Source organism: Pezoporus occidentalis, unplaced genomic scaffold (genome assembly GCF_034315485.1).
Source record: "Pezoporus occidentalis ecotype Australia unplaced genomic scaffold, CSIRO_AGI_Poc_V1 ctg93, whole genome shotgun sequence".
Classification (NCBI taxonomy): domain Eukaryota; kingdom Metazoa; phylum Chordata; class Aves; order Psittaciformes; family Psittacidae; genus Pezoporus; species Pezoporus occidentalis.
This window is the reverse complement of record NW_026916294.1, coordinates 68,224-89,144: the sequence shown is the minus strand read 5'-3', so window position 1 is coordinate 89,144 and position 20,921 is coordinate 68,224. Positions and strand designations below refer to the sequence as shown.

Below are 20,921 nucleotides of genomic sequence, written 5' to 3'. Positions count from 1 at the left end.
GAAGTGTTATCTCATATGCTTATATTTCATAGGGTATTTTAACACGCATTGGGTCATTTTAGTAAACAGAGAATCCTACCTCTCCCCTTATGGGAACTGGTAATATAACTTAGAGCCTCGTACCGCTGGGGACTCCATTTGAATCTAATCCAAGTCTACAGCCACCAATGTCATTCTCATCAAACAGCCATGGGGTGTCCTATGCAAAATAAGTTTAGTATTCTCAGCTGACCTCCTGTCCTTTCTCTTTACTGCTCCCTTTTGAATCCATTCCCATCATTCAGCTTCACAGCCTCATTCAGGCTCATCTCCCCTATGCTTGTTGCAGTCTCCCTTTTTTTGCCTGTCAAATGACCTCTCTCTCTCCTCCTTTCAGACTTTACAAAAAGCACTGGAATGCATGTATAATCTTGCCACACTCTTTTGGTTTTTTTAGGGGGCAAGACCCTAATTCCTGCACATTGCTAAAGATGAGGTTATTGACAGAAAGCTCTTTGGGAGTGGAAATGGGTGTCTGTTAATTTGCAGCACTATATTTTTGAGTCTAGAATACCAATTGTGGTGAATAGGGGCCAGATGGCTCCTGTATCTAGAAAGCAGAATGGCAGTGTATTTTTTATGGACTTAAATGTTTCTTTTTGACAGGAAGGTAATATTAAGTTTTGTGTTATAGGTGCCTGCCAGGTAAGCGTGTTTCTGAGTTTTGTTTTGTGTTACAGTAATTGCTAATGTCATGCCTGGATACTTTTGCCCACTAAAGCCTTGTTCTGTGGTGGGGTCTTTGTTGTTGCCTTTCTTTCCTTTTTTTTAATGATGGTTACTGATCTCTTGCTGAGCTGAGATTTCAGTTTTATGCCAGATAGTTTGATTAATGGGTTGGTTTCTGTAAGTGGACTGAATGGGGATAGGAAGCACAAGCTGCTCATGCCACCAACCCTAACTCCGTCAAGACACATAGCTCATTATGAAACAGTTATCAAGTATACATGAAAAATTAATTGGGCTCAGTTTGATTCTGAAAAGGATCAGCTTTCTACTTGGCGGTCCCCCCAATCTTTCCAGATGTTGCACGCTAGCCCCTCGAGAAGCAGTGAGGGGAGATGTATTAATACATTGTATTGATTAGATCAAGACCCCTGACAGTTATTTGTAGAGATACCATCTGGCTGCTGTTTGAATTCCTTCACCAAAAACAGGACGTGACATGTTATTAATCTCAACTCTCTAAGTATAGACAGTTGCCTTTTCTGCTAAACCGCATTTTACCATTCTGTAGGAGATGGAGGCAGACCTGAAGGGTGCTGAAATTAAGGTTATTACACAAATTGAGCCATATGGTCCAAATATTTCAGCAAGAAAATTGCCAGGCAATAAAAATTGCTCCTGCCTTCCTAATGGTGTAAATTACAGTTTAACCATGGCTCTAATGATGTCCTTCTGCCGCGCTTAACTACTGTTACATGAAGGACATTGTTTTAAAAATATAAAAAGCAAGTAAATGCCAGCAGCATGTTTTACAATCTGTTAGTGTGTCATTAAGAACACTGTCAGAATTACATAAACATAATGGCAGGCAACCTAGCATACAAAAGAAGGAATATGGAAATAAAAAGTGTCTTGAAAACTCCTTTAGCTCTGTAATGTCAAGAGCCCTTTCCCTTCTGGAACTTTTCCAGGGTGGGAAAACGTGGCTGCTTATTATTTATTCCAGTTCTCACACAGGCTGTGATAGAGATCTGAAAGCAGAAAAAAAATATACTGACTATTCCAATGCATTTTGAACAGGTGACAATGGAGAGGTATAAATTTATTACCACATTATGCTGTAACTGTATATAAAGTTAACTGGGTATGAAAAAGGAATCCAAAATGGGGCTCTCTTTTCAAACTGAAGCATTGTTTTTATTCTTTTGGACCATAATGGGACTTTCTGTAGTTTTTCAGACTGTTTGGAGAATTGCAGAGTATTAAAATAATTCCAAAGCTCCAAAGCTCTGTGAATTCTGCTAACAAAGTCAGCAACCCTAAAAAATGATTCAAAATAGGTGTAACGTATTTGTTATTAAAACCAAAATTAAAGTACTTATCCAGTCAGCAGATGCATAACTGACTGATTCTGGTGATTCATCATACAATGTGGAAATTAAATTATAAATAAATGAAGTGAATAATTAGCCAATGAGATTTCATTTCTAAAACACTCATGCAATTATTCAGTTTGTAAAGGAAAAACTCTGAGACAGCCATACCAAGAGGAAAAAAAATCACCTAAGTTTATAATCAATGCAATTTGGAATATTGAGTTTGACCACTTCTACTTTAAACCATGTGCAGATTTTAATAGTTTATACATATGACAGACCTTTTGGTAAAATAACCTAACCTAGCACAGCCATGTTACCAGAGGAGGTGCACTTGGAATGGTCTGCACCAGTTTTGTGGTAGTGGTTGCTGGAAATCAAGGAGTGCTGCACCCCACCTCAGTTCCCTTCGACCTCAGTGCTGGGTCTGCTGAGGAGCAGGAAATGCTACTTCCCTTGCCTATGCATTTATTGAAGACAGAAACTTCCACAGCATAGCAAGTTCCAGCTGGATCTTCCTTCTGGTTGAAATGCGTTTGGGCAATGTTGAAAACACAACTAGGTGATGTCACACAGATGAACAGAAGAAGGAACTTTGCGAGTTTGCTGACTGGGTTAGCTGGTTGGTGAATGAGCTGACAGGCAGCTCTTGTATTTGTCTTCAAATACAGCACAGTTTCTGAGTAGTGTGAAGGTCTCATTCATGTGTGGAAGAGGGGAAAGATGAGAGGGGACATTTACTCTTGATAAATTTAAATTTAGCCCAAATCAGACAGCTAATCAGATTCAGTATAGTTCAAAACAGTCTTTGTACCTGTTCTTCCTGCTTCTCAGTAGCAGTGTGATCACAAATGAAAGTACCAAAACATAAATAATTTATGGTTGGTTGGTTCATTGGTTTCCAAAGAAACCAAAGGCAGGAAGTAGTAGACTGTTTAGAAGATGCTAGTATGAAAATTTGTTATGTGCAATTTGTGGGGGTAGTAATCTGTATTAGGAGGAAACAAAGTCCAATTGATGAGTTTATCCTGTCACAGACTACAGGTATTTCCCTCAGCAGCTTGAACTTTTTATCTGACTGAAGTTACAGAAATGCTTGGAACATGGGATCTGGAGCATCTAAGTGTTTTGTACTTACATGCACCTGTAATGGATGGATTTTATTGCTTAACTGTTTACCTGTTAAAACTGCATTGTATTTTTAAATCTGTTTCTTTAGCATTCATTAAACAAAATCTCTACAGTCTTTAAAGAAAGAGAGATTGGTACAGATGCCCCCCACCACAGGCATCTGATATAGGCTGGAAGGTATGGAAAGGATATGCTCACTGAACTGCATTATGAGTGCCAAAAATACTGTGAACATGGAGAGAAGATTTGTACCCATGAAGTGGAGGGCTTGCTGAAAGAACCCCTTGCAAATTGCTACCAAATTCAGAGGATTTTCTCTTAACTGTATTAGCAGGTGCCATGTTGCAACCTTTAGGGCATCAAACATCTTCTCTTACACCTCTGGCAACTGCAGGCTGCTTTACTCCCTCCACCAGAATTGTGTAAACTGTTTCTTCCTCCTTTCGTTTCCCTTCACTAGCCTTCCTTTGTAAAAGCACATTTAGAGACTATGATGAGTGATATAGGGAGCAGGAATGAATTCCCATCCTGAAGGTCTAGTAGAAAATAACTTTTGCCATCTTCAGATCTTTGTTAGGAACTTGTTTCTAATTGCAAATATTCTGTGGGTCCTGCAGTCCTTACAACAGGCAGGACTCCACTTCAGTCAGGTAATGTCCTTTAAAGGTCTTACATTACTGGAGGCTATGTAGTTACACAGGCAAAGACTTAGGAGACAAACATGTCCACTTAGGGCAACCTATGACTAGTGCAAGAGTAGCTGCACAGTATCCTTCCCTAAACTCTTTGACTTTGGAGCTATAGGATGTCTTTTTTAAACTAATCCATGGCTGCTCCACCTTTCTTCTGTATGTAGCCTTCAGCATGTAGGTGCCCACAGCACTCCAACATAGACATGATGTTACTGCTGTGGTATGGTCCATCTGAATGAGGCCCCTGGACTGTGTGCCAAAAGGCCTCCTAGGATTTATATATTCAGGACTGATGAACAGCCCCAGAATCTATTTAACCTGCTGGGTATATCACAAATCATTATTCATTTTGCTTTTGAATTTTGCTTCAGATGTTCTTCCAAGTCTGTTTCATGCAGGTCTGAATGCATCAAGTCTTTTTCCCAAACAGATCACAGTTCCTAGCCTGAGCCAAATGCTCCATGCAGTGTGGAGATGTTACTCTAGTGCCTGCAAGAAAAAGCACCAAGTTTGCAGTTGTTACAAGATCAGAATTGCAAATACAGGTTTAATAAAGCAAGAGTGTGAGGGAAGTGGACTCCTTGCACTGATAAATTGTCTCTGTTTTTGCTATAAAGAAAACTTTTCTCTACACAAACACAATGAATGAAACTTTGCAGAGCTCATATATTTCAACAGGCTTTGAAAAAAAGAATTAATGAGAATTCTGGAAGACATCTTTTCCCAGATGAAGTGAAGTATAACTCTTGTCATTATAGTATCATTAAATTATTTTTTATTGTTTTCTCTTCAGGGTTTAAGGCAGATGATAATTTAGATTTTCTCTAATGCTCGTCTATGCTAGAAATGCTAGACCCATGATGTACCAATAGATCATGAGATTTATGCTGTAGTTGTAGCTTAAGACAGTGAAATATTTAAGTGCTGTTCTTAATGTTACTGGACACTCCTGGCCTAAAAGGACTAAATAGAGATCCTGAGAACAAATGAGATAAAAACATCACCTTTTCCACAGGTAACACAATAGTTTGAGCTCTAGTTGTTTTGCTGTTAAATACAATGCCCCCTTTGAGGACAACTAGAGCTGAGAACATGTGGCTTGTAAAATATGACATTTCTGAGACAAAAATTGCACCAATTCTTTAGCATATGCATTTTTAAGCTTTCTTGTCCTGCATAAAAGCACCACAGCCCTTTCAATTGCTTTGTAAACAAATATCTCTAATGATAATTGATTTGAGAGTTTTAATGGAGATTTTAAACCACACTGACTTTAATAACATCACCTCATTGCCGACATGTTGACCTATGCAGGTGTCAGGGACGTTTGCATCAATATTATGGATCAGCTAAACCCAAACCCTGTTCTGGTTGAAAACTGTCTACATGCACCATTTAGTTTCGTTCTTCTACTCATGAAGACCCTGATCCAGGATCCTTGAAAAGACAAAAGGAAGCTTCCAATGATTTTGCAGCGTTTTGAAACTGCTGCTGTTTAACTTCTGATGCTACTAATAGTTTTCTGTTTCACCTTAGAAAAAAAGGAGGACTTCAGCTGTATGGTCTGTTGCTTTGTGGTGGCTGAAAATGTTCTCACGGGCTTCTTGAGTCTTCAGGAGTTGAGTTCACTTGAGTCTTAAGTGAGTTTAAGCAAAAGTCACAGCTCCGAATTCTAAGAACTTACTTCAGATGGTCAGTGCAGGCTGGGCTGTCTGTCTTGAGAGAGGGTGAGGCTTCTCCAATGGGCTGTTCAAAACAGAAGTTAAACATAAACATTTGACTTCCCTTTTGGAAGAACCTCCCTTCCTCTGCACAGAAAATAACAGAGGACACTAGCTAAGCAGTGTCCTCTGTTATTTTGTGTCAGAATGTAGGAGCTCTGACTGTTTCCCATAATGTCTATATTCATCTTGAATACATTTACAAGTCTGGCCCAAAATGACTAATTTGTAGTAATTTCTTTTTGAATTGCTCATTTATAACATGCATACATGCAGCTGATCAATAAATGAGACAGTGACACTAGTGGATTTACAGTTTAATATGTTGGAGTCAATAATGTTCTGTAGAGACATTTTCAATTCTGACATCATCACCGTTTGTTTTGTGCTAAGCTCAACTATATACCTGCTGACTTAGTGGTCTGTTTTAATTTACCAAATAACTTAAAAATCCAAGGAAAATACAGAATCTGAACTAAATTTGTTAAGCTTCAGCTTTCAAGTAATATTTAAGCATTGACATCTTTCATCTCTTCCCTAACTACTGCATCTTGCTCATGCAAGTTGCATGCAGATCAGACCTTCTTCTCCTCTGGCAGCAGCCTTTCACTAAGAAGCCCAAGCCACACTAGAAAGGACTAATGAATGTGTAGCCACATGAAAAGACATGATTAAATACTCTGTCTTATTTATGCATTAATCTTTAAAAGTGAAACTAGCTAGCTGCTTTTCCTGTTCACACTGCAGCAGATTTAGCTGTCTACTTTTCTGTGTACGTATATGAATCTAGTGTGTTGGTCTGACAGCATAGAAAATGGGAATGAGCATTCTGCAGACACAGCTTCACATATGCTGTGTCAGGGTGAGTTTCTTCCCAATGGTGTCCCTGAAGAGGCTTAAGCTAGAGCGAATTATATCCATATGGTCCTAGGAGGATCTGAAAGTTCATCCATCCACCAGGTTCACTTGGTTTCAAGACATTAATTCTTCAGTATAAACTTAATCAGACCTCATTATTTTCATCTACAGTGAAGTCCATAACAGCTGCAATGGGAAAACAAGATTTTTGTTCCTTCTACCATCATGGGCCATAGGGACTTTTCAGACTACTTGTTGATGGTTTCCAGTAGTTGCTATGGTAAGCAGGGGCAGGGATCCCCTGTAGCAATCCGCTACTCCAACCGTGGGGAACAACCCACAGGTTCTGGGAGGAAGGTCTCAGATCTCTGCTGAACTTGTCAGGATTTTGATGAGGAGCTGTGCTTTGCTGAGGAATATGGTCTAATCAATATCCTCTGCTAATGTTCAGAAGATAGGCTGAACCTTCTTTCAGCTACAAAAGAGAGAGTCTTTATTTGGAGAACAAGTATTCTTGTAGGGAGTGTAAAGCATTAAGGGAAGAAACACCTGATGAAGGCAAGACATTCAAGAGGTAGGGGTTTATATACTTCTTGTTTAGGCTTAAAGATGACAGTTTAAGTTAGACTAAACTTTGGCCTTTATAATGTAGCATAAGTTGTTTGTGCTTACCTTTTAATATCCCTCAGAAGTGATTATAACACATAGCAGACAAAGTTTGAATGAAAAGCTGGGACTGTTCAGTACAGGGCAGGGGAAAAGGATTAAAACAGTAGGAAGTAAAAACATTTTAGTCTCCTTTCAGATGTTGCTTTTATTTCCCATTGTGTTGGCAGAAAACAGGGATTTAAAACTGTAAATTGCCTTGAAGCTGTTATCTTCCTCTGCTTAGCAGCAGATACAACTGGGGTTTTTTGCATGTGCTGGGCAAGAGAGAAAAGGACTCAGAATAATTGAGAATAAAGTAAGCTTGCACTGAACAATGACATGACACATTTATTGTACCTGTATAAAATGGGAGCTGAAATAATAATGAGTTTCCTGAAGCTGCACACAGTAACACAGAGGGATATCCTGAGACTTAATTAATTAATGTTTGTAACATGATGCGAGATCCAGTGATGAAAAGTCATATATAACTGCAAAGTCTTAATTTTATGGAACAAAACTGACATTAAGTGGCATTTTCAAAGAAACTGATGCGGGAATTCACCTGCAATCTATGTTAAGATTCAGATTGTCCTTGTACAAGGCCCATACAGATTTGCTTCAAACTCTTTTTTTTTCTCTTTACATTTCTCTTTCCCCGTTTTATGGCTGTGGAGCTGTACGATGGCAAAAATTGAAAATAGTTGCTTTTATAGGGGAAAACTAAGGGGTTTTCCCCCTCTGTTTTCACCAAAACAACAGCCAAACTGTCTTTTTCAGATTCGACAGAAAACAGAAACCTTCAGGTCATTTTAAGATCAGGTTGGAGAAGTTTTATAGCATTCAGAGCCACTTTTCTTCACAATTTGAAAGGAGATGCAGAAGGCAGTTTATGGCAGAGATATATGGAGTCACAAATGTCATAGAAGAGCAGTGTGAATGCCTGAAAAACATAACTTCAAATTAAACCAAAAGCCAAAACATTTGATAATGCAAGGGCATGTTCTTTCTACAGCAGAGCAAAACTGATTGCTATAGAATACCTTGAGAGGTTCAGGTATATAAATAATACATTTTTATGGATGACAAAGTAACCCCAATTTCATTACATTGGTTTAAAATGACAGAAGCCCTTCTCTAAAACGTCTGCCAATCCAGACATAACTAGAAAAAGGAATAAAACCTATCTGAGTCAAAGAAGACACCGACCGCATGGCAGTCCAGATTTTTTGTTCTCACAAAAGCATCTAACTTCATTCTGGCCATCAGCTGATATGTTAAATGGTAAATACAGTTTATGGCGTTAGGAAAAATTTAACATTAACCCCCTAAAGCTTCATAGTAAGGGGTGTACCCCCTACCATTTGCAGGTTTGAATCCTTAGGCTCTAGCGGCTGTTTTACATCAGTAGTGTCTTTTCTTTCATTTGCCATGCTGATAGACAACATAGAACAATGTTGTCCATGACAAGAACACTGCTCCTAAATGTTAACAAATAGTGGATGGAAAGTTGCTGCTCAGCAGGAGCACTACATGTGGTACTTATTTTAAATATATTCCTGGAGTTCAGCTTTATGAGTGCACTAGTTGTAATGTAGAGATCCAAACCTCAGCCAGTTTGTGTGCTTATCTTTCCTAGCTTTTTACCTTTCCTGAAGACACGTTTCTATCCCCTTTTATAAAGCTCCACCTGAGGGATCATTCATTCCAATTCTTCCTGTGACCAAGGCAGACTCAACAAATTGCAAGTGCTGCAATGCTTTGATGAGTTTATGCAGATCCCAGATTATTCAGTGTGTGAATTTGCAACACCACAAAAACCTCCCAGCTCAATCCTAATGGGTTTGCTATTGTTTTGATATGATGCTGGGTTTAATATACCATAAAGTCTTTGCTGATGCATCTGCTCTATCCTCTCACTCCCATCAGCTCTCCCCAAAGCATGTGAATGTTTTCCCTGAACTTTGTTTTTGGTCAGTTCAAATCTGCCATCCTTACTTAACCTGAATAATACTTTTTGGTTTCTCCTAGATATGAAGAGCTAGACTAACTTTCTCTTCAAAATAAGACAGGCAGAATCTGAAGCAAAAACTGAATGCTATTTATTTCAGATACAGTCCCATTAGGTGTCTAGTTTATAAAGAGGGCTGCTTCTTTCCTTCAGCATCACTTTCTCATGCAAAGAAATAATAAACATGGTTTAAAGTGGAAAAATGGGGGGGGGGGGGGGGGAGAAGGTGGAAAACTATGGGTTATTATACAGTAGGTCTTGTGAGTATTGTTAGAAATAAAATATTAATGTTAGGAAAACATGTTGACATTGTCCTCTAGATGGTGTCTGTAGTGGAACGTTATGTCATTGATATTTTGGTTTATTTGATCTCTTTAGACATGCAGAAAAACCTCTTTTTGGATTTCAATATTTCTTAGGACAAATGAGACAAATACGGATTTGAATACAATTTTGAGAAAGTGTCATTCAGCAATGTTTGATGTATTTTAAATCATCATGAGAAGAGAGGAGGTGCAAAAGTGCGACACTGTTGGCAGTTTGAAAGTGCACTGCTACCCAAAGACCGACACCTTTACTGAATGTAGCTTGCTAAATGTACTTAATTTCATTTTAATCTGCAAAGCATCCCAGTTTTCTTTGTGACTGATTCAGCTACATGCAATTCGCAGTTCCTTACGTGCTCTGTCAGAAAGGAGGGAAATGAATTGCAGTGTAATAGTTCTGTATCAGGTATTAATTGTTGATGTTTGCAGAAAGTTTTAAACTTGGGTTACTGTTGTTTCTAAAGGTTTCTCCCTGGTATAGTACACAGGCTAGTGTAGAACTAGTCACACAACTGATGATTCAGTTATGTGCTGTACAAAACAGGGTTCTTATTAAAAGTAGATGCTTTTTCTCTTAGGAAAGGACAGGAACATGGAGTCACAGAGAGTAGATGACTGTGATGTTGATATCAAAGCTACCATTTGTTTTAGAAATAAATTACATGAACATTCTTAAAGTTGAAAACCAAAAAATTTTATTTAATACGCCAGATCCAAGATAATTTTTATGATATATATATAATAAAAAAAGTATCACCAGTGTGGTACATCTTACTCCTATTGAAGAAGGTCTGTTTGTAAAATTATATAATAATGATCGTAAATGAAAAACACATGTTGAAAGCAATTTTTAAATTCTAAAGTGAAATTCAAAGTTCTTAAAATGCAAAATTTGAAGAGTGAATTTTTTTTAAGAAATACAAATTTTACACAATTGGAAGGAAAATAAATAATTTAATAAATAATAAATTTCTGGTAAAAATGGAAATTCTGGTCACCCCTAGGCAAGATAATTTTGGGTAAAATGATGATTCGGAGAAAACTCCAGGAACAAACTCACCAACAAAGTTTTCAAGTTGACAAGCAGGTATTCTTTATTGCGGCACCAGGAGACACAGGGGATAGCTCCTCCTAACGTGTGTCCCTGAATTGCTAAACATCCTTATTCATTCACTAAGCATACATATTCATTACGTACATACATGCGTATTCATGAGGCTACTTATGTATTATATCATTCTTCTAGAAAGTTTCCCCACATGCGTACAAAAATGCGGTGCTGGTCTCTGGGGGTCGTTTACTTCTTCCAACAATCTTCATCACTTCTGGCAGCCTTTGAAGCACGAGCAGTAGACATTTATACCAGCTTAATTGGTTTGTTAACACCACAGACACAGCAATCATTCTGTCCTTCTACTTATCAATGAAGAACACTTTGGTCCCTGTTTGCCTCACCTTTGAGATTTTTCAGTGCTAACATGGGAATAATTTATATTCCAATCCACACTGCTACAGGAGGGGACTCAAATTACTCATGTATCCATAAGTTATATCTTTGTGAACTTGAGCATAAGGTTTTAGAAATACAGTAGAATAGATTTTTTAAATGAAAAAGACACAGTGTGCATGTTATAAGCCCAAGAAGGTAAACAACCTAAAGGGCAAGTTAGGGATTGCTTCTGAATATGAACTTAATGCACATTTTAGGGTGAAAGCAGGAGCTAAGAAATAGTGAACATCAGCGTTAAGTTGGAAGTGCTCCCAGTGCTTTGCAGAAATGTAAAGAATTTGGATTCATTGGGGAACTGGATAAGAGGATAACAACAAAGGTGAGGATAAACTGAGTTTCTTAGTAAAACCCCAAGCATTTAGTGACACTTCTGTCATTTGTGGAAGAATCTGTTTGACTTCCTTGATGGAGAGTTTGAAAATTGGCATTGGAAGATGGCTGGACCTAACATTCTCAGTGCCAGGAGACCATAGTTTTCTCCTTCCTTGCTCAGGGAGAATTCAGCATCTCTGCCTCTGTAGACAAGGGAAAGTCATACTGAATTGTCTTCCCATCATTTGTTATGAAAGCACAAGTTTGGATCCCTGCATTGCTACTACTACTATTAGCAGTGTGGTAGTGTCTGATGGCATTGAGGTTAAAGACTCACAGAAAGAATGAGCCAGCTACCTGCCAAATAAACATTACTGTACAAAGAGAAGGTAGGGAGAGAGAAGAAACCAAAGCCTAACCTCAACATGACTGCTGATGACTTGTTGAGTTTTGATGATTACCCCTGAAGAAAGAACAGATATTCAAGGTCCCTTTTGGGCACCTTTTCTGTGGGTCGGAGATCTTCTGATGTATCTGTCACATTTTGACCTCATGCCCTGAGACCTGAGAAGCTGGGTAAGCTGCCCTGCCTTGGAAAAAAAAAAGGGGAAAAGCCCACAGCAACACCACTGGAAAGTGCTGCTTCATCAGATCAATAGATTCAAAGATGACTAGGTTGTGTAGTTGTATGCAGTTTAAACATTTGTGCAAGGAGTCTGCTTGTGCAGAGTATTATTGATAGCTACAGATCAATGCTAATTTTTTATCATTTTCAACCTACAAAGACCTCTTGACCCTCTTCCCACCTTAGGGGCACTTCAAGTAGTCAAAAGCAATCACAATAGGTGGTGTAAAATCATCAAACATTGAAGACTGCACGGCCTTGCCGATGCCTAGGTGGAAGGCCAAGAGGCAGGGAGGAAGGCAGTCAGGCACCTTGTATTATGGATGCTGCTGCCGTTGAATGGCATGAAAGACTATGTTAATTTGTTTTCGTTTCCAGGTTTTAAGTGACTTCTGTGCTCATGAATTAAAAAACAAACAAACAAAAAATGCAATCTGAAGCAAATCTTTACCAATACATTATTCATGATTTCTGTTCTCTTGTTTTGAAAAACTGTGTTAAAACAAGATTTTTACTTTAAATAACTTTTATCCTAATTTACAGTTTGAAGAGTTGAATTAGATGAGGAGTGTATTTGTTGCTGTCCTGCTCCGGCAGGGGGATTGGACTAGATGATCTTTCGAGGTCCCTTCCAATCTCTAGCATACTGTGATACTGTAACAGCTTGTGCTGCCACTGGAAGCATTTTACACAGGAGGCACAAAGGTGTGGTCCTCCTTGGAGTAGTGGTGGTGCTGCCAGGGCTGCACAAGGGAAAAGGACTGGCCCTTTCTGTAGTGTTTGCATAGAAAGGATGGGCCTTAAACATAAGTGTTTGCTGTATTATTCCTAATTTAATGACTGAATAGGTGGGAATGCTTTGCAGTAGGAGACAGAGAAAGGAGGGCATGGGCTTGCTGACCATTGGATTTCATGGTCAGACAGTCTACGAACATCTTAATGTTTATATTACAGTTTTATTTTTTGGTTTGCTTTTAGTGGTGAATGAGATCCAGACTGTTAGCAGTGTGTAAACGTGGGATATATGAGTTCATGGCTTTGTAGACAAAGACTGAGAGACTATTCCAGATGATTTTGATTCTGCTCCTGTTCAAGGCTATGTTGTTGTCCGCTGAGAATAAGGTTGTGCTATCCTATGCAAGGTAGATTTTGCTATCCTGAATTGACCATTCCAGCAAGACAGTATTTCTAGGCTGAAAGTGGAATAGGAAGTCATAAAGTAATGCTTAAAATGAAGCACTGAGGCTGCAATCCATCCTCTTTTCAGCATCAGCTTTTGAGCTGAGCAAATTCACAAATGGCAATGGCAGCAGTGCAGAGGGAGAAACCGTGGCTCTCTATTCTGGGAGTAAATCCATTCAGCTTACTTCAAAACCAAATGGAAGAAAAAAATACATGTAAACCATTTGCTCTTCAAGAAGTACCTGTGGGAACCAGGAATAAAAGTCATCCCTGGAAGGAATGGGTTAGCAGTCTCCAGAGAACATGATGAACTGCAGGCAAGGAAATCCCTCCATCCTTGTTTCATTTCAAATTGTGGTGAGGATTGTAAATAATTAAATCTTGGGGTTTAGTGGGAAAATAGAAGGTGATGGAAACTATGCTGGTTTTCTGATCAAGAAAAGAAATCAAGTGCTTTGTAGCCTTGCTATCACAAAAGCCCACCCTGATGATGCAGCTGATTAGAAAGCAGAGCCATTGTTTTTTTATGATGTTAGAATGCATTTGTACCTTCGGAGAGCCTCTGTGTAGCAGTTGATGGGCAGTAATTTAATGTTGTGTGCTCTCTTCCTCCTATCCCTACCCCCAAACTGTGGATGTAAATTTTAGGCTTTTAAAAGTTCTGTTTTGAAAACCTAATAGATAACTGTCCTCATAAAAACTATTAATACAGACTACATCCAATTGTAAAGCTAATTTTAATCATGTTTTGTGCCAACATAATTTCTGATGCCAGATTTTTATGCTAAGCATGAACTTCAATTTGAGCGCTGTTCTTTAACCCGCAGTTCATAATTTTACATTCAGCTGTATAGGGTTTTTTGGCTATGGCAGTTTGAACAGTTCCACTTTCAAGGTTCTAAGCCATAAATGTTTATGAAAAGAATCTGTAATGAAATCAGTTTTGTTATTTTTTTAATGGCTGCCTTGAGTATGTTGGATGACTGAGCACACATTGTTAATCATTAAGTACTTGTGTTACAAAAAGTGTTTGATAGTATTGCCATCTAGGGGCTGAACTAAATTCTCCATACTGAAATAAACTGTAATTGAACAGGTGCTGCTATTGACAATATACATATGTTTTTGCTTTATAGCCCACATGCGTTCCATGTTTCTTATGACAAAAGATATCTCTAAATGTCCCAGAGCAGCCAGAGCTTTTTCGTATATAATCTATTCGAGGTGATTGCTATTTGCATTTGAGCTTATGCTTTTTTGGCAGTGATGACTGGGAATTCCTAACAAAGAATTACACTTTTTTGCATTATTAATCTTGCTAGTGTTTGTCCTGTTTAACAGAAAAAGGAATCATTTATCAGAAAAATATGTTTATAATCTGTACTTGTGGCATCTTCAGATTTAATATTCATAGTGGTCATTCAAATGCTGTGCAATATTTATCTAAAAGACTAACTCGTGAGGAAATAACTATTTAAATATTTATGCTCTTAACTTTTAATATTTAAAAAATAAATTAATATTTCTTTAAAATTTGTTTCTGAGTCTGATAGCTTAAATGTTTAAATATTAAACAATTGGAAGTGTTAGCATTTAACAACTTAATATGACTTACTGAAACAGGGAAATAGACTTGAGCTGTTGCTGCAGGAACCTGAATTCCTGCACTCCCTTTCTTGAGATCTATATAATTAATGCAAAAGCGTCATTAAACCTGAAATTAAATATAGCGGTGATCAGCTGAACTCTTTCTTCTTCACTCCTCCAATGAGACAAATATGAACAGTCTCCTTCTGAAACGTGTTATTCCTGTTCTTTGCTGTACATGGTGTCTGTCATGGAAGTGATAATAGTAAATAACAGTACGCTTGCATCGCCTTCTTGCCTGGATTGGAATTTGATATAAGGCTCGTTTTGCCTCCTATCCGAGTAGTTTCAGGTCTGTGTCAGACGCTATTTGGGGTTACCTGGATAAATCAGGCATGAACTGCGGTTGAAGTGCCCCCTTCTGGGCATGGCTGATGTCCCTCGGTCTGCATCCCCACGCATGCCCTTGTCCTGGGATGTGGACTGGCATAGTGAAAGCGCCCTGTCAGAGCCTGGTGGGATACATTGATAGCCGTGCTCCTCCAGTCTCTTCCCTAGCACCTAGGAGGGTCTTACCCACTTTGCTTTCATCCCCATCAGTAGTGTGGCTGCTTCCTCCAACCTGGAGAAACAGGAAGGGTGCTTTGTAGAGGAGTGGGTGGCCCCACAATCGTCTTACCTCATGACTCTATCTCATCTGACATCTTTACAAGGCAGGAACATAGGAACCATCTTATTCCCTCCCTCTCCCCTCCTTAAAAAGAAAGGGGCTTGTTTCCAGTAAGGAAATGAAACTGTGCTCTTGGAAACACTGTTGTCTATCCAGATTACAAGGCTCAAAGTAGCTAGAACAAGACAGCATGCCCGTCAAATGTCATGCCTAGATATAAGAGGTGTAAGGATTCTTCAGGGGCAGGAATCACTCATATATCACAGGTTTATACACTGTATACTTCAGAGTACCGGGCACTCCCATCCTCACTAAGCAGCACTCGGACACGTGCTAGTTATTTGCTAGCTGAGATTTGAACTCCCCAGGAGTCAGCTGCAAAGGCTCTACCATAATAACAGATAATTTTTAAAAGCCTAAGAGTTCATTTTTGAGGTTCAGTTATGAAAACCCACCATAAAATAAAATAAAATATAAATAAATAAATAAATAAAATCCCAGTAATCAGGTGGGGTATTCTGCAAGGCGGTCAGAAGCAACACAGAGCTGAGACCTCATTTTCCAAGTGGCATGAGCCACAGATGCTGTGACTTTTTTAACTAACTCAAACATCTGTATTCTTACTTCAGGGAACAAAGCATCAGGCTCATTTATTTGGATTGAAACCTTTCACAACATATCATGTTCACGTCGTAGCTGTAAACAATGCCGGGCAGGTTTCAAGCCCCTGGACATCTGTACGCACGTTGGAAGCTTCACCCGGTGGCCTGAGCAACTTCACTGTGGAAAAGAAAGAAAATGGCAGGGCTTTATTGATCAAATGGTCAGAGCCCTCCCAACCCAATGGTGTGATTAAGGTAATCTTCATCTTGACACTCGATCAGAAAAGAGAAGGGAAATGCTGGATATCAAATTAAAACATTTTGTGCTGAAAAGGACTCAAATCCAAATCATTATACTTTAAGGCAGGAGTCCTATGTAAGCACAAGGTCCTCTGTGAGCGCTCTCTGCTTGTGATTATATTAAATATTATCATTCATGTGCTACCCCATGACTGTGAACCAGATTGTTCATTTAATGTATAGAAAGCTACGCATGAGATCTTGGCATCCATCAGACATGCACTGAAATGGATTTCTAGAAAATCTGGGTTTGACAGAATGTTGTTCTGAAATCTGGGACTTCTTTTAGCTCAGTGGTTTCAACTGAATGTAAACATTTACCTGCAAGATTTGCAACTAGAGGGGTTCATTCTGAAAGTCTTAAGAGAGTTTCTCTAGAGTTAGGCTGCAGGAAGCTTTGTGCTGGCCCATGAGAGCCTCACAATGAAACTTAGTGACAAACAAATATAATGAAAACTCTCACTAAGTGATTTATTACTGCGTCCAAAATGAAACATCATGAAAACAGGATCAAAACATTCCTTTTGTATCAGTGATCTGGCTGTGTGCTGAGTGTCACTAGGAAGGAAGGGAGTTTCTGAATCACTGGTTAATAGTTCTTGTCCTATTGCAAAGGTTAAGGTGTCTCATCTACTAGTTATTGACTAAAAATTGTTGATTTATATATTTTTTCCCTTTTATCTTGCTTTCTGTCCCTTATTCCCTCCCTGCCTTTTTATTTCTAACCTTTTTCTTTCTTTTTTCACCAGACCTACAACATTTTCAGTGATGACAACCTGGAGTACAGTGGTTTATCTCGCCAGTTCCTCTTCAGGCGCCTTGAGCCCTATACTCTCTATACCCTCATGCTGGAGGCTTGCAACACAGCAGGCTGCACCCGTTCTCCACCCCAGCCCATCCGAACAGATGAAGCACCTCCAGCTTCTCAGATGGCACCTGTAATCCAGGCTGTGAACGCTACCAACATTGAACTGAGCTGGTTGCAGCCAATTAATCCAAATGGGAAAATAATTCGTTATGAAGTTATTCACAAATGCACAAAAGAAAATGCTGCAGGGTACAGAGCAACAACAGAAGAAGATGAAATTGTTTTCACAGAATATAACACTGAAAGTAAGACATTTATATATAATGATAAAGGTTTACAGCCATGGACAAGGTATGAATATAAAATACGCACCTGGAATGCAGCAGGCTACACTGACAGCTCCTGGACAGCAGCAAAGACTAGTCAAACTGCCCCAAAAGGTCTTGCTGCCCCCAGGTTATCCTTGGCATCAGTTAACCCCCATAAAGTGCTCATCTCATGGGCCTCCCCAGCACAGCCCAATGGTATTCTTCAGTCATACAGGCTGCTGAAGAATGATGTTCTCTATCCTTTCAGCTTTGATGCTGCTACTTTCAACTACACGGATGAAGACTTACTGCCCTATTCAATGTACAGCTACATGATAATTGCCTGTACAATGGGTGGCTGCTCTACCAGTGAAGCAGCTACAATACAGACACTGGAAGCAGCTCCTGCCTCAGTGGACCCACCATCTCTGCAGGCTGTCAGTGCCACTCAGATAAATGCATCTTGGGCACCTCCCCAAATACAAAATGGAGATATCACCAAGTATGTATTGAAATTAAACAATGAGGAATATTATCCTGGCAGAAGTTTGCACATGTTGGTTTCTAATCTGCAGCCTTACACGCAGTATGATTTTGCATTGGTTGCCTGTACTGCAGGGGGCTGCACATCCAGTATATCCCAGTCAGTGATGACAATGGAGGCCCCACCACTAAATATGGAAGCTCCCAGGCTGCTTGTCATGGGCTCAGAGTCAATTGAAATAACATGGAAACTTCCAGCTAACCCCAATGGTAAAATCACAAGCTATGACCTAAGGAGGGATGGTGTACTTGTTTACTCAGGTCTGGAAACTCGGTACCTTGATTTCACGCTACTGCCAGGCATGGAGTACAGTTACACTGTCACTGCAAATAACAGTCAAGGGAGTGTGACCAGCCCATCAGCTCAGATAAAAACCAACCCCTCTGCTCCATCTGGGATGTTGCCTCCTAGGTTGCAGGCATGGTCTTCAAAGGAGATTTTGGTGGCCTGGGATCCTCCCATCAAAGTAAATGGTGACATTAGAAATTACACGATCTCAATCCACAAGCCTGCTGAAACAGGCAAGAAAACTTTTGACTTAAATGCATCTGATGTTTCCTTTCTGAGGCGTTCATACATAGTGACAGAGCTACAACCATACAGTAGGTAAGTCTGGAAGACCTTGGTTGTTGAATAAATGCTGTAGGGTGATTCAGTGGACTGGCAGGCAGCTCAACCATCTCGTTTAAACAGATAGTCAGGACAATGGGGTATTGTTTCCTAAAAAGCAGATAATAAAAACAGGATTTTTCTTTCAATTTATTGTAACACCAACTATATATCATCTTGATGAGGTACATAGGGTTGACTTAGATTGTAATTAATACGAGGGGTAATACTCTGTTACAGACTCCGAAACCTGCAATCTTGTACTCGTGTATCTTGCAAGATGTCTTCATTCAAGAGCAAATAGGGCTTTAGCTGACAAAGTTCAGGATGGGGAGACCAAAGGCCTGTTGCTAGCCCATTCACAGTGTAGCTGAGCTAAGATTAATGGAGTGACACCGTGACTCTTGCTCCCTTGAGCTGAAAACAAGCAGCTTGTGCTTAAGTGAAAGCTAAACCTTAAAAGAAGGTACTGGACTCTGCTACAGAAGGAACACAGTGTATACTGAAGTATATCTTTCTATCATCTTCCACACTCATTCTTGACTATTTACCTGACTTTTCCTTATATATTTGTGTAGGCATAATTTGTGTGTTACATGGTTGATAAGTCTGTGTACTATTTACATATAACTAATCTAAATCCAAAGAACGAAGTATAATAAAGATCTATAGCTCTTGAATGATACCAAAATAATCTCTTCCAATGAATCATCATTTTGATTAATATAAAAATCAAAATCATTTTGATCACAGCTCCTGCAAATGATAACTCTGCTCTGAGAAAAATAAGCAAGCAAATGAAAAACAATGTTTTTCATCCTACTTGATTTCACATGAAATCAAGAAAAGTGTTCTTGTTTTTTGCTAACCAAGGCACAGCCTGTAATCTGTTCATTCATACAATTTATTTTCTTATTAAAATGCCAAAGATCAAGAGAAATTAAGAAATCTTTTAGATCTCACACACATCCTACATTTGTATTTGCAGTGTTTTAATCACATCGTTCCTGATTTATGTTCCCAAAGGTATGAAGTACAGCTCCAAGCTTGCACAGAGCTGGGTTGTGCCTCCAGTGAGTGGGCATCGGTTCAGACGCTGGAGGCACCCCCAGCACTGCAGCCTGCCCCTCTCATAGAAGTACAGACCACAGCTGGGGGCTTCCAGATGACATCTTCGATACTGTGGACTGGCCCACAGCAGCCAAATGGGAAGATTTTATACTATGAACTGTACAGAAGGCGAACAACTCAAGCCCACATAAATTTAGACCTCGCACTTGTTTACAATGGTTCTTCAAACTCCTTCAAAGATGACAAGTTGCTGCCTTACACGGAATATGAATATCAGGTGGGAACTGAAGCCATTTAGCAGCCCTGATTATGATTTCAGTACACTTTGAGAACCTTACTTTACACTTACAATGAACACATGCATCTCATTTCTAATGTTAATAGTATTGTGAAACCTGAATGATTGTTTTTAATGTCTTTTAAACAGTTGAGAAGCTGAAAATAATTTTGTGCAAGCAATACATTCATTTAGCATTCATTTTCCTTTAGCTTATCGTAAGTGCCTGCATTTCTTGTATGTTAAATGTTTGTGTACTTTCCAGAGCTTTATGTGAGTAGTATGAAATTCTGGTTCTTCAAAGGCAGCTTCATTTCATTAGTTTGTCTTTCTTTTTCCATCCTCCCCCAGTCTAATATGAATTCATTTTTAATTTATTATCTAAAGAAGTTTACATCAAGAGGGACTGGAGTTGTTTTCTCTTTCAATCAGATGTTAGGATGACAAGCAGTTTTTGTGAGTGGTTCAAAAGTGAGTTTGCTGTTGGTGGTTGGTATTACTTCTCATGCACACTGGTATTTTTACTATTGTTTTTCTTATGAGGCTAATATAAACCAAGGAGATCAGTTCTGCCATTCTTTTGCCTGCAATTGCTTCTTATGTCAAAGTTACGTGTTTTATCACCATTTTTATATCATACAGTACTATGTACAAATATTAAGATTTCAAGTTGTTTCTCCCAGCTTTCTATAATGCCTCTGTAGGGCCCATCTGTTGGCCACACCGGTGTGAAGTCTGGTCTCCATTTACTGTAGTTTCCTTACACCCCAACTATCGTTAGACCAGATCTTGCTACTTTAGACATGATCTATGAAGAATGTGAATACAAGCGCAGATAGGATTGAGGAGATAGCAAGCATTTCAGCAGACCTAAGGTCTTCTTATTAGTTAAGAATCTTTCTTAAATAAAGAAAAGCATCCCAAGTTTGAAGTTGTCGGCTGTGAGATTGTATATTGGCTGGGTGATATTCTAACCAACTTCCAGTTATCTCAGTCAGAAGCTGTGGTTTTTGGGAGCTAATACCACAGAGACTTTCTGGAGCAAAAG

General features: G+C 39.1%; 1 protein-coding gene across 4 annotated transcripts in view; it reads left to right on the top strand.

Moving 5' to 3' along the window:
* The window catches only part of USH2A (usherin), a 372,227-nt gene that overhangs the window by 330,301 nt on the left and 21,005 nt on the right, over positions 1-20,921 (top strand). For all 4 annotated transcript variants that reach the window (XM_062605800.1, XM_062605798.1, XM_062605802.1 and 1 more), the window contains exons 62-64: positions 15,984-16,211; positions 17,006-18,522; positions 19,552-19,873. In XM_062605800.1, coding sequence (XP_062461784.1) covers positions 15,984-16,211; positions 17,006-18,522; positions 19,552-19,873 — 2,067 coding nt within the window. The remainder of the gene's footprint in view (positions 1-15,983; positions 16,212-17,005; positions 18,523-19,551; positions 19,874-20,921) is intronic.